At 40.1% G+C, this 14,110-nt stretch overlaps 1 protein-coding gene across 1 annotated transcript; it reads left to right on the top strand.

Moving 5' to 3' along the window:
* Nucleotides 1-1,085: 1,085 nt before the first annotated feature.
* On the top strand, nt 1,086-11,192 carry LOC104919169 (ubiquitin carboxyl-terminal hydrolase 2). The gene is made up of 12 exons (XM_010731100.3): nt 1,086-1,472; nt 6,504-6,551; nt 6,641-6,764; nt 7,694-7,805; nt 7,905-8,015; nt 8,149-8,213; nt 8,315-8,418; nt 8,646-8,726; nt 8,826-8,904; nt 9,580-9,687; nt 9,822-9,942; nt 10,241-11,192. Exons 1-12 carry the CDS (start codon nt 1,275-1,277, stop codon nt 10,344-10,346), a joined length of 1,257 nt encoding a protein of 418 aa, XP_010729402.2. The 5' UTR covers nt 1,086-1,274; the 3' UTR covers nt 10,347-11,192.
* Nucleotides 11,193-14,110: the final 2,918 nt, after the last annotated feature.

The following is a 14,110-nucleotide window of genomic DNA, read 5'->3' as shown; positions in this document are numbered from 1 at the left end:
TGAAATGTGAATATTGTCGAGTGGCATTTAAAAAAACACATTAATGATTAGTCCCCCAGCATTTATATGCTGACCGAAGAGGTGAGTAAACTCAAGCTCTACACTTGCGCGATTGACACTAAACTATAGATACATATATACATATATACATCTCTTTCCATTATAATCATATAAAAAATATTCACTATAGTTAGGGCAGTTATCAGTGTTGGGGAAGCTACTTTGAAGGCACAGCTTTGCAAGCTACCAATTACTTCACACTGGAAGCGTTTATTACTATCGAAATCTAGTTTGGTGAACATACTGAGAAAAAAAAACTCAATTGAGTTTATTTGAAAAAAGTGCCCACAGGTCACACATAAAATCAGTACCCCACTCTTCATGGTGTCACGTACGAGCATAGCTCACAAGTAAAAACGTAGTGTCTGTCTACAGTTTTACAGTGTTATGTATTTGCTTACATATATCCATGGTGATTCATCCTCAGGAGATTCATCATTCATTTCATGATGACGGCACTGAGCAACACCCTCTTGCGCATGAACTAGACAAAGGTCAAATGTGTTATAGTGGCTGCCTGGGCATGCCTTCATGGGAGGCAGGATGAGAGGAAAAGTGTTTGAAATATTAAAATAAAATGAAAATAAAAAACATTATTTTTCTTGTAGGGGCCAGAATTGGTTGTTGTTGAGTAGAAAATGACAAAACAAAAGCAGTTATATACAATACACACACACATATATAGATAGATAGATAGATAGATAGATAGATAGATAGATAGATAGATAGATAGATAGATAGATAGATAGATAGATAGATAGATAGATAGATAGATACTTGATATATAAGCCTATATTTCCATGATCATGAATACAACATTTAATCGATACATAAAATCATAATAGCTATAGTATCAACGGTAGATTAAACTACACAGCAGTATATAAAGTGATTCACCTTTACCTCATCTGAATATTTCTACTTTTAGTTAATGCACCAAGAGCAAAAGATGTGTCAGGTTTATATTTCCTACAGCTCCTGAACGCAGCGTCAGTTCTCAGGGGTGGGAGGGGGCGTTTACTGCACGCAGTAAAAACTCCGACACACGCAACCTCTGTGTACACTTCAACACGGGAAGATTTGCGTGCAGGTGCGGGACAGGAGAGACTCGCAGGCTTTAAGACCTAACAGGACTCGACTGATCTTCACCTGATCTCTGGCTCTCAGTAAGGATCCTCTCGGTGGGATTTCACAGCAGTGTCCAGCTGCATTGGATGACGCTTCCATCCTGGTGTCGGACAACATTCAACAGCACTGCCATGCCTTCTCTGCGACACTCATACACGGTGACGGTACCGGAGGAACCGACCGTTTTCCCCTTAGACAAACCGGACCTGCGGCGGAAGAGTCCGTCGTTGTCTCGGTCCAAGCTGGTGTCCACATTCATGGGTCTGATCATCAACCAGGCCAAGGTGAGTCCACCGAGCACTGCACCTCTGCACCTGTCTCAGCTTTAATAAACACCCTGATACTCCTTCTTTGTGGTAACTTTAGTGGTAGAAGTACACAGATATTCCTTCTTTGTGGTAACTTTAGTGGTAGAAGTACACAGATATTTGAAGTAAAAGTAGTGCAAAATATTAACATCAAAATAAAAACTTGTTTAAAAAGTAAATGTACTCATTATATATTACAATAATATATAATACATTAGAATTATTGATGTGTTCATGTGTAAGATGGTAAAGGTGGGAGTAATTTTAATTATTTTATATGTTGTATCAGTGATATGGATCTGCAAAGTAGCAAGTAAAGCTATTGTGATGGAGTAGAAATGTACAAAATACCACAATATACCTCAAACTATTACAATAATATATAATACATTAGAATTATTGATGTGTTCATGTGTAAGATGGTAAAGGTGGGAGTAATTTTAATTATTTTATATGTTGTATCAGTGATATGGATCTGCAAAGTAGCAAGTAAAGCTATTGTGATGGAGTAGAAATGTACAAAATACCACAATATACCTCAAACTTGTACTAAAGTACAGTACTTTAGTGAATGTACTAAGACTCCACCTCTGGCACTCAGACTTTTTAAAGTTCACATGTGTCTGCATGTATTAAACTGCATTTGTAGGAGTGCAAAAGCCTTCAAGTTAAATTATTTATCTTTGGTTTGGACAGGAGATACATTAACATTATTACATAACAGCGCAGGAGGTTTGGATATTTTACTTTGGCAAAGCTTCTTAAATTTGTTTTAAAAGTGGTTGCAAAAATATATTTACCTCAAGTTTATTATAAACCTGAACTGGCGACCTGTCCAGTGTGTACCCTGCCTTTTTGCCAAGTGTCAGCTGGGACTGGCTCCAGGCCCCTGTGAAACTGTTAAGGATAAGCAGTTACAGAAAATAGATGGATGGATATTATAAACCTGGCTGAAGGTTGTGCATGCTTGTATCCTCATGTTATTGTTATGTTAAGTTTGCTCAGGTGTTCATGCAAGTTTGGTTTTAGGCCTGTAAGATCAAATATGCAAACAATATGTCTGAGTATTTCTATGCAACACAGTTGAGCTACAAATAATTATTCAGATCCATAAAAAAATATCATGGAAATACATAAGCAGGGAAAAAATAGAGAGCATGAAATACGGTACGGTCACTTTAAGGTCGTTACTGTTCCAATAAAAACTTGTTGATGTCAAGAAAGACGCTGTAAAATCACAGCAACATATTATTCAGCTGTGCCACCGTGTGGAAAACCACTGAGAGCTTTGTGGAGGTCCAGATCTGACCTTTAGGCCCTTATCAGCCCTTAAGTGGAGGACTGGACTGTAAGCACACACACACACACACACACACAAACAGGCAGGTCACCACACGGCCGCCTGCATTAATTAAAGTGACAATTGGAGTGTGACGTTGGTTGCATAACAGGAAGGAACGCTGCTGATAAGGAATGTGTTCAGACTGTCACCTTATCATCTGCACAGTACATTTTGTTAGCACGCAGAGCTGCCCACAGCCTGCACATATCTGTGTCCATGTGGGTTTGATGTGTTTATGGCAGCGTGGATGAGTAAGCTGGCTGCACTTCAATTCTGTGTCCTACTGTAGGGGGATGTTAGTCTCTCTCAGTGGTATGCATGCCTGTGCCCAAACTGTATTTCATTTTAATGTAGTCTGTAGTAGAAGCACTGCAAACAAGAAGCAGCTGTAGCAAAGATGGTCAGTTGGAACGCCACTTTGGCGTGAACTAAAATATCTATATCCATATCTCCAAGTATTGGATGGATTGCCATAAAATTTGGTAAAGACATTTGTAGTGCTCAAAGGATTAATCCTTCTGACTCTGGTGATCCTCTGACTTTTCATCTAACATCATAAAAATCAGGATTTCAGCTGAAGGCAACCCATTATTTTCTTAGTTAATCAGTTAATTGTGATCCAAAGATATTCAGTTTACCATCACATAGACAGACGAAAAGCAGCAGCCTCTCATTTAAAGTCTGTGTTAAGGTATTTCTTTCAAAATACGTTAAATATGTTGGAAAAATAGTTGCTGAAAACACGTGAAAATGCTTTAAACGATATATTACTGAAATGTGGAGGTTAAAACAGTTTTTACCAGTTTATGGGCGGTCCTAAACGGTGGCTCGATGACACACTGAGGCCACCCTGAGCATACCCCTGCACCCCTACCAGAGAGCTAGAGATTCGTTCATCTTGCTCTGAGTGTTTCAAAGTTAGTCATGTCGATTTTCTGAACTCATCTGACACGTTTCAGTCGCTTCAAAATTGCTGCTTGACTTGATTTTTTTCACACGTAATTTCATAAACTTGTCGATATTTTTAATCATTCAAATTTGGCTGGATGGTTAATAACACTTTCTTTTGACACCTCTCTTCTGGGGTCTTAAGCTCAGAAAAGAAAATGTCTATGCCTTATAAACTGTGTACACATTGGCAATTGAATGTCTTTTCCACTTGGTGCCATTTCAGAAAGCACCATTATTTCTACTTGGCTGTGACATTTTGGGACCTATTCCAGCCCTGTTATAATGTAGCACGGATTCATGTTTACAGTTTCAAAGGGAGTGGCGTAGCTGGCACCATGTGCATGCAGGACTGTTGTCACGTGGCCTTGACCAGAAATGCCTAGCTGTGTTTAGGACATTAAGTTCTCCAGCTCTCTCCTGTCCTCTGAAGTCATGCCAAACCAGTTGAGAGCCTTCTTGCTTGACTACTCGAACGCATCACTTCCTCCTTTTTTTGGATGGGCTTTTTAAAATCACGAGCTGAGCATGCCGAGCCCCGCTGGTCAGTATTCACAGCAGTGCAGCAGATTGAGACTCGCACCATATGGTCACCTTCAAATGCTGCAGAGAAGAAGAGAAACACAAAGGGAAGAAATAAACGAGGTTTCAGCCAAGAGGGCTGTTGGTATCTCATATTCTCACGGTCCTATTTTCAGAGTTGGAACAACATGACGACCATCATGAGGCTCTAACGTCTTGATTAAAAACATCAGCACATACTAACCTGTTCATATTTACTTAAGATAACTTATGTGAAGTGTAAGCAAACTCTTATCAACATGCACTCTCTCTGCTTAGCTCTGTACTCCACAACCTTCTTATATCTCTGACACTAATAAAATAACAAAAAAATACAGGTAGCTGACGTTGCTGCTCAGGTGACAGTTTGTGTGCGTCCACATTTGCGTCTGTGTCATCATGTGTGCTTCCGTCAGTGTGTTGCTGCCCTGATGGTGTTATTTCCACATGCAGCTCCTCAGTCGTCAGCAAAGGCGTTGATGCATAACGGTGCTGACTCGCACCGAGTCATCACGTTACACTGTTACCATGTTCCCTCATTACGGATGAGCCACAGGTCAATATGTCACCAGTTAATACTCAGATCCTTGCATCGTTTACCATAATTATTCAACTCAAGTCTTCGAGGGTGACCTTGTTTGACCAGGGAAATTTAGATGGACTTTGTCTGCAGTGAAATGTTCCCACAACAGGTGACTGGACTAAGATCACATCTAGGGGATATTTATTGTTTTAAAGAAAAGCAAACATTGGTAACAGGAGCATTAAAAACTGTGCAAAAAGCAGATTTTATTCATCTTTTGAATTATAAATTAGTTCCAGTGGGTCTCTGCTCAAGTTCTGCAGGGGCCTAAAACTCATATCTGACCTTGTAAGACCCAATCCAAACCCAGCTGCTACTACTTACAACCAAAACCCAACTATATTTTTGCTTTATGTATATATTTTTGGACAGTCATATGAAGAGAGATGCTATTTTCTTCTTGGGGGTGAAAAAAAAAAAGAAGAAAAGTACAGGTCAAGCTTGAAGCTTTTACACAACAAAACAGCCCAAACTTGCCCTGAAATCCGACTTTTCATTTTCTGTTTTACCCTTTTGTTGTGCCATTTCTACAAAGAAATAGAACTCCTTGTTGCGACTAGAGGGAACCAAAATAATGCTGAACATTGCAATCCTGTGCAACTGATTTGACTGGCCTAATTTATTAACTTGATAAATTCAGCTATTTTAAATATATGAGCTCTAATAATAAGCTACTGGTCCATGATAAAGGAGTCCGAGAAGCAATAATTACTGCAGGTTAAAAGATGTTTGCATCTGTCATCCCATACAGACTTGATTCAAAAGCCGGGTGCTTGAGATCATTCTGGAATTTCTCAGTCATACAACAGCAGTGTCGAACACACTCAGCAGATGTGCAGTGGCTTTCAGATTCCTGCGTCTGTCTGACCTACAGAAGATTAACACCCCACTACTGGTGGCACCAGATATGTCAAAAACTAAAACTAGTTGATCCTCGAGTCAGTCAGCGATGTGAAACTCTTCACACAAACAATCCAACACCACGTCATGTTCCGCAGATTCTCAGTAGAGCTTTTCTCTTCGCTCTGAATCACATGCTCGTGTGATGTCACCGTGGTGTGAATGGTGGCTGGTGGGCTCATCAGTGCAGGGAGAGGTCAGGGCACACTGTGGTATTTCATCAAAGCATGTGGAACAGTAGCTGATATCCACGGCACAGTACCGCCATGCTGCCAGCAATGTGACCATCAGCTGGTATGTGTTGAATAAATGCCGCACAGCCCTTCGAGGGTTAGTCACACTTGAGGAATGTCACAGGGTTGCTGTTACACAATATGTCTGTTGAGATGTACAGCAGGCTGCACAGATGAGGACAAACAATGATAAAAGTGTTTCTTTAGAAGCTTCTAATATTATATTTATGGTTTTAATTTGGCCCCATTAATGACCCAATGATTCATTCTCGTTTGAGGCCTCATGACCATGTTTGCAATATTGTTTTTTGCAGGATTTGTGAGTATTTTTCTCAACGAAATGGTCAAAAATGGCTTGGTAACTGTGTTTGTAGCATGCTCACGTACTGTAATGTTCCCTTCACATACAAACTAAAATCTTCTCCTTCTGTTTGAATTAGAACAAGAGTACTCAAGGCCTGGTGGGACTGAGGAACCTGGGCAACACAGTAAGTTTTTCTATTAAACAACACTACACATCATGTTGACCAACTGAGGCTTGGTTTTTAATACATTTTTTGTAATTTGTGATTTTCAGTGTTTCATGAACTCAATCCTGCAATGTCTGAGCAACACTCCCGAGCTGAGAGATTACTGCCTGAGAAACGTCCACCGCACAGACCTCAACAACAACTGTAGGACTAATGCTGCTCTCATGGAAGGTAGGACAAGACTCCGAACATAATGAGGAACATTGTAGACCTGAGTCACTTCATGGCTCAACAGTAAATCAGTTTGGTCTTGGGATATAATTCTTGGTTGCTGTGTGAGAGGTCCCCAAGTTCAGGTCCACCAATTTGTTATGATAGGGTGCAATGAAGGAGGGAGATGCAGACCAAAGTTGACCTAAATCCGTCTAACCACAATCAGCAGCCAACAGATCGCATAATACTACAGTCGAGTACAAAACGAACAAGACTTTTACTTTTAGTTCACTCCTGCAGCCTTTTCACTATGTCACTATGTATTGTACATGTATAAGCACGTATAAAAAGCTATTTAACCTTGTTTTTTTCAGTTTCCGATTTAGTTTTTTGAGAACTAATTTAAGGGACAAAATATATTTTTAAGCCAAGATCCACTTAGTAGCTGTTTCAGAGCCTCTTCATTAGTGCATGGATCTAGCTCAGGTGTCATCACGTGGGCCACTTTGAGTACACGACATAACGTCACCACCGCACGGTGACACCTGAGCCAGTTCTATTCGCTGATGCAATTGACAGTAAGTGAGCATCGCGGTGAGATCATTTTGTCATACATACCGATGACGAGGCTAAGAATGACTGTTCTGTACACAGCAAGCTTGAAAATAAAATGTATTTTCATACAAACATACAGTGAGTTCAGGCTGGTTTGCACACCAGCTTCATTTCCAGACATTTCTTCAGTCAAGGTCAAAACTCTGCATTAGCTCAGGCAAGCCAGCAACTGTCAAAATGTTTGTATCGGTGGAAATACTACCGTAAGAGGATCCGCTCTATATATTTATACTGTATATAATACTGTTTGTGAAGTATAGTGTTTCTCACAAATTGCAGGTATGTTTTTTTCATCATTATAGTCTAATTTTCTGTCATTGCTACTGTCTCAGAATTTGCAAAGCTGACTCAGAGTCTGTGGACGTCAGCGAGCAACGAGGCCATCAGTCCCTCTGACTTCAGGAGCCAGATCCAGAGATACGCTCCCAAATTCGTGGGCTGCAAGTGAGTCCTCCCTCTTCCTGCGTGTAAGCAGTTCCATTCATTACGAACAAGTAAAGTTGATTTCGGAAACTGATGAGTTCTCATTATGTCACCCTGCAGTCAACAGGACGCCCAGGAGTTTCTGCGCTTCTTATTAGACGGTCTCCATAATGAAGTGAACAGAGTGACAGTCCGTCCTAAGGTGTCCGTCGAGGACTTTGACCACCTCTCGTAAGTCACCCCCCCCAATCTCTAGATAAGTCACTTATAACCTGCTCTGTCTCTTGACACCTTGCATTGTTAAGAAAAACTGACCTTAGTAAAATGGCTTCTGCTGAGCTCTGCTATATGGTTTCATTCACAGAGATGATGAAAAAGGCAAACGGATGTGGAATATGTACTTGGAGAGAGAGGACAGCAAAGTAGTGGGTAAGAGTTTTGACCTTAATGAGCTGCGCACCGACTTTAAACCATCCCTGAATTAAAACACATATTAAATATAATTCTCCATCTTCTGTTTCTGCCTAAAGATCTGTTTGTTGGACAGCTGAAAAGCTCAGTGACGTGCACCGCCTGTGGCTTTCGCTCCACCGTGTTCGATCCATTCTGGGACCTATCGATACCTGTCGCACAGGTCAGAACACACACATATACAGCTTGGGAAGGTTTAGCCATCCATATTTTGTAAAATACTGTAAGATAAGTCATTAGTGGTCTGTAATTGTCATATTCTGAATAAAACCAGCTTTGTCATGCTGTATAGCATACATATAATATCTAATCCACCTCTAAGCTACAATATCTAATCATATTTTGACCAGTTTTCATGTGACTGTTATGATATGCTTCATTTCTCTACAGAAGAGCTCAGGTGAAGTGACTCTCAAAGACTGCTTGAGACTGTTCACAAAAGAGGATGTGTTGGATGGAGAAGAGAGACCGGTAAGACGCACCACCCTGCACATTCTTTTATGAAGATGATGAGATTTGGATTACATAGCTGCAGTATCTCACTTCACGTCTTCTCTCTCCCTCACTCAGACATGCAACAGATGCAAAGCCAGGAGGAAATGCACCAAAAGATTCAGCATCCAGAAGTTCCCTCAGATCCTCGTGCTTCGTATCCTTTCCTCACATCTACACTGTTTGTTTCACGCGTCCAGCATTTGCATGATCCATCTAACATATTAGCATGAATAAATAGGTGTTTTTAGTGTCTGCTTAGCTACTTAGTGTCTCATTCAGTGAAGAGGCTGTGAGTGCATCATCTTCATTTTAAATGAATATTACTCAAAGTGTATATGCTCTAGATAAGTCATAATAATATTTTACTTATCAGCAACTAATTGTGACTATGGATAATATGAAATTTAAAAACTCACGATTATCTTGCAGTTCCTCTCAGCTCTACAGACTACTTTTTTAGCATCTTTGAGCTCATTGTTTTGTTTTTCAGGCACCCTAATCTCTACTTATATTAACCTATGATTCCAGGAGCCAGCAGCTGTTTTCAGCAAAAAATCTGTTATTTATAAACCCCCTGTATATTATCTGCCCACCACCAAACAGTAGACTGACACAGCTAGTTTTTAGCTTATGAAAGGAACTTATAGGATATTATTTACTTTCAGGGTTCAGAGTCTTGTTGCTCAGTTTACCTGTAGGCAGCGTTTTAATGTGTGATTTTTTAAATCTAACTACTCTGCACAATACGCTTCATGTTATCTCTAACTTAAAGTGCTAAGTAATGTTTTTTTTAACCAGTGTTGGCTCCTTGACTCAGTGTCCCTCTCAGACCTGAAGCGTTTCTCAGACTCTAACATCCGAACCAGCAAACTCTCCACTTATGTCAACTTCCCCCTCAAAGAGCTGGACCTGCGGGAGTTCGCCTCAGAGAGCAGCGGTAAGCATTAACCATAGAAGACACGCTGTCACCGGAGGAGAGCGGAAGAGGACAGTTCATGCACTTTCCAAGGTCGGCTGGATTTGATGAGTACTGCACTAGTGTTGACTGACAGTGTTTGTGTGTCTCTGCAGAGCGTCCTGTGTATAACCTGTATGCAGTGTCCAACCACTCTGGAAACGCTTTGGGAGGCCATTACACAGCCTACTGTAGGAACCCGGCACTGGGGGAATGGTACAGCTACAACGACTCCAGGTATCATCATATTACCTCACATATCATGTTATCAGGTTGGCAGAAAGCTGTGCCGGCTGAGTATACTGTATGCACCTGCTGTCAAATGAAAATGACTGACTGTATAAAGGTGTGTCAGCTTGTTTACAAATGAAATGGGTGGATTGCACGTATGCATGCAAGTGCCTGTGGTTGGGAGTGACTGTTGTGTATTGTAATTTCTGTCCCCATATTTAATTAAAGAAATTGTTAAATCCCACAACAATCCTCTGTGGTATTCAGTGTAATAAGTACAGTGTTTGCTGTGTGTCCTGTGCAGGGTGAGCCCAGTGTCCTCCAGTCAAGTTCGCAGCAGTAACGCCTACGTCCTCTTCTACGAACTGGCCCCCTCCCCACAAAGCAAATATCAGACATGTCGGCTTTAGACACTGCAGAGGGGTGATAAGCTGGGCTAAACTCGGCCTGAAAAATGAAGTCAGACACTGCCTGCTGAGAGAGAGAGAGAGAGAGAGAGAGAGCTCCACCTGGTGGAGTGAGTACTCCTATTACAGACTGTGAATGTGGAGCTCCGAGACATTGCTGGGAAAGAAACACCCCCTGACCTTCCTCTGAAATGTGTTTTTTTTTTTTGAGAGGAGAAGAAGGGCGTGAAAGCACATTTACACTTCAGGATTTCAAGCGGAGCTCAGAAGTTGGGTGGAACTGAAGTAACACGGAGAAAACACGACTTCTGTTGTCAAAAAAGGTGTAGAAATTCAGCTCAAGGCACAGCTGTGAATCCAACTCAAAATGCCTTCTTCAGAGATAAAAAAAACAACAAAAACATTTAACAGCTGTGCTCGGACCTGAATCTACACCTCCTTGAGTGGATTTTTCTTTTGCACTTTGAACATGGACACATTATTATTATGTGAGGACATAACTGAGACTTGAAACATGCCTCGCACACTGATTGCAAGTTCTAATTTATTCTATTTAACATAATGTCAGTAACTGAATGTGCATACTGTATATATCATTTAACAAAGCCTCATGGTTTCCTCTTAGAGCAGTGGAAGTCCACTGGAGAATGTTTTATGTCAAAGCACATTTTATTTTTGTACAGTATTTATGGACAGCACAGTGAATGTAACTGCACTGTGGAAAAGCCAGACATACCAAAGCAGCTGTGTAAAATGCATCAACAATACTTCTTCCAGCAATAATGTTGCTGACTTTGCATCTCAAGACAGTTCAGAGTCTATAAATGATTAAAATTCAATGTTAACTTACGCTGCCTCCTGTTTATTTTTTTTTATTTCTACCCTTTTTTTATCCAGCCGTCTGGAGTAGTTCATGAGTAAGCAGTAATAAACAATGACAGGTTGTGTCTACATAAGGAAAAAGATATACTGCTAAACCAGTTAAAGCAGTAATAAACAGATTAATTTGAAATGTGTCCTGAACACAAATGACATTGTATTTTTTGTAATTAGTTGTGTAACCCATTGGATTACAAAAAAACATCTAATCTCAATACTTTTGGATTGCTTCCAAATCAAACCTTGAAAGAAAACTGCATTTCATCCTAAAAAAAAAAGCTACAGCAAAATTGAGATTTTATTTCTTTGAGCATCAAAACATGTTAAATGCAAATAAAACTATATCACATCGATTATCAGTTTTTCTGTGTTGAACATCGTTGTTCTAGGTAGCATGGTTGCCATGTTGACGCATTAAAAATCCTAGATTATAGTTGTTTATTTCTGTGTTATGATCCATCACTGGTAATAACTGCTTTTGGCCACTGGGGGTCAGCAAAACAAATCAAAAACACATTTGACATATCACCTTATAAAGTTGCAAACATGTTAGCAAATAGTTGCCTATTTAGTAGTAGTAGACACAAGCAACAATGCCTTTCGGCCTCATGAAGGGCTTTCTGTTCTGTCTCTATTTGGCTCTGTTTTTTTGTATCTTAACTAACAAAATAACTGGTTCTTTGATTGCTAAATGCTCCATTTATGTTTACCAGCTAATTTTACTAACTTTGTCTGAATGGTTAGCTCCTAAAACTGATGAGCAGTTGGCTAATGCCAGTGTGTGAATGGGTGAATGAGATATGGAGAAAATGTAAAACATTATACTAAATAAAAATTCAGGAATTATTGATACTATAGTAAAAACTCATAAACCTCAAACATGCCATAACTGGTTAGTGGTCTTATTAATTAGTATTGGTTATAGCTAGTTCATCTTTATTACATAACAAGCAGAGGTCTGTGAGTGTGCATTGCCTGCTGTGAATTTCCAGGCTAAATGAGCAGATTATGGTCAGATGGATTTATGTCAGAAACACCTTTGACCCAGATAAAACAAGGCCATCTAACAGAGGTGCTTGTTTCAAACTGCACCCATAAGAGGGAGCTGTGTACAGTACTCATGTGGTTTGTTTGCGTAGACCCGTTTGTCTGAGTGTGGACCAGTGCTGATATTTGCGAAATACATATATAATCAAACCATGTCTAACCCGGAACTAAAGGTTTACTGTGGACACCACTCCCATCTTTGCCGTCTCTTCCCTCTGAGTAAACTCGTATCCTGGAGCTTGTTAATGCCCGAGGGAAAAAAATGTGTTTGTGTGTGTGTGATTAGGTTTCTGGGGTTTAGACAGATGATCTGTTTGTGTGGAGGCCAATTTGTGAGGAGAAAAAGATAAAGGTGCACGGCCGAGTGCTGTTGTAGCTGTAACACTAACTGTGTCTCACCCACAACACAGGGTTAGTCATACACACCGTCAGTGAGATCAATGCCTTGTTAGCCTGGCATACAAGGGTGTGTATAGGCCTGGTATTTATACATTTTTAATGAATCTGACATGATCCATTTGATTAATATTGACTTCAAAATTATTTGAGACTTCTGTATGTCATAACAATATCATATATCTGAGACCAGACTCCTTCGACAAAACCTAATTTCACTTCACAGAACATGGGAACAGCAGTAAACCCATGTCCCAAGTCCCATGTGGTGTGACGCTAGACTGGCAGCTTTTTAGGGAACATAGGTCGATATAAACGCTTCAGTTTCCAATCAGAAAGGACTGTTGACAACAAGATAAAACAGTGAAAACACATTCAGTGTACACCTAAACTGATATTGATTCTTTTTTAGTTGGCTAAAATCGGTTTTGTTGCTGCAACAGCAGTGCATTGCTTAGCTTCCTTGTTGGTCCTCCTGTCTGCTTATTCAACCATGGTCTAATGAAGGAAATACACTAAGCATGGATAAGTACCTCATTTGGGACAGAGGGTGCACATTTGTCATTACGTTACTAAATTCTGTAGGTGAAAGTAAAAATCAGTTGAAATAAGATCTAGCAAAAGACAGAAAGAAAAGAGAATAATAGATACTCATCTTCATGAGAGACTAATATATAATTAAAAACAAAAGACCATATGGTATAATATGAAATTATATGAAATTATAACAATATAATTTTCATCTGTGTACTTGCAGATTGACACAGACAGGCCTCCCCATCCCCCAGCATGCACTTAGTCCTTCTGGCTCTTGCACACCATATGGGCTGATCATACAGCTCAGGGTATTAACAGTTGTTTGCCTGCATGGGAGCAGTAATGACAGTTGACACTTCCATAGCTAATGACCATTCTATTACACCATGAAGGTCTCATGTGGGCTAAAGTCCACTTTACCGGGTTGACGGAAAGATATGAACGAACCTTTCTTGTGGTATTGTAGAAAAGCTCAGACTTCACAAATTTGTGTACGCAACTGCCTACGTTGTAAACCCTGATCTCACAAGTTCCATTTGAAGGCAACAAGTGTTAACAGCTATTATTGCCCCCAATGTTAAATTAGCATTGCCAGCCACTGTTGACATAGAGGCAGAGTTTCCTACAAGCGAAGCAGTGGGTGCATGCATCAGAAAATCAACAAACTCAGGGCTACCACTAGATTTAGCAATTTAGTAATCCACGTTTGCACTAATGACACAAGGATGAAGCAAAGAAAGGACATTGGAGCTTGCTAGAAAGATCAGTCAGCACTGTGTCTTTTACCTGTGAGGGGTAATAATGAGGCTTACATCACTGAATGACTGGCTGGTTTGTTACTTAGAAATATCAGGTATTTACTTTTGTTGACTTTCTTTCTGGGGTTGCCACGACCTACTGAAAGATCA

This window comes from Larimichthys crocea, chromosome III, assembly GCF_000972845.2.
Source record: "Larimichthys crocea isolate SSNF chromosome III, L_crocea_2.0, whole genome shotgun sequence".
NCBI classification, from domain to species: domain Eukaryota; kingdom Metazoa; phylum Chordata; class Actinopteri; family Sciaenidae; genus Larimichthys; species Larimichthys crocea.
The sequence above is the reverse complement of the archived record's forward strand: the minus strand, read 5'-3'. Positions and strand labels throughout refer to the sequence as shown.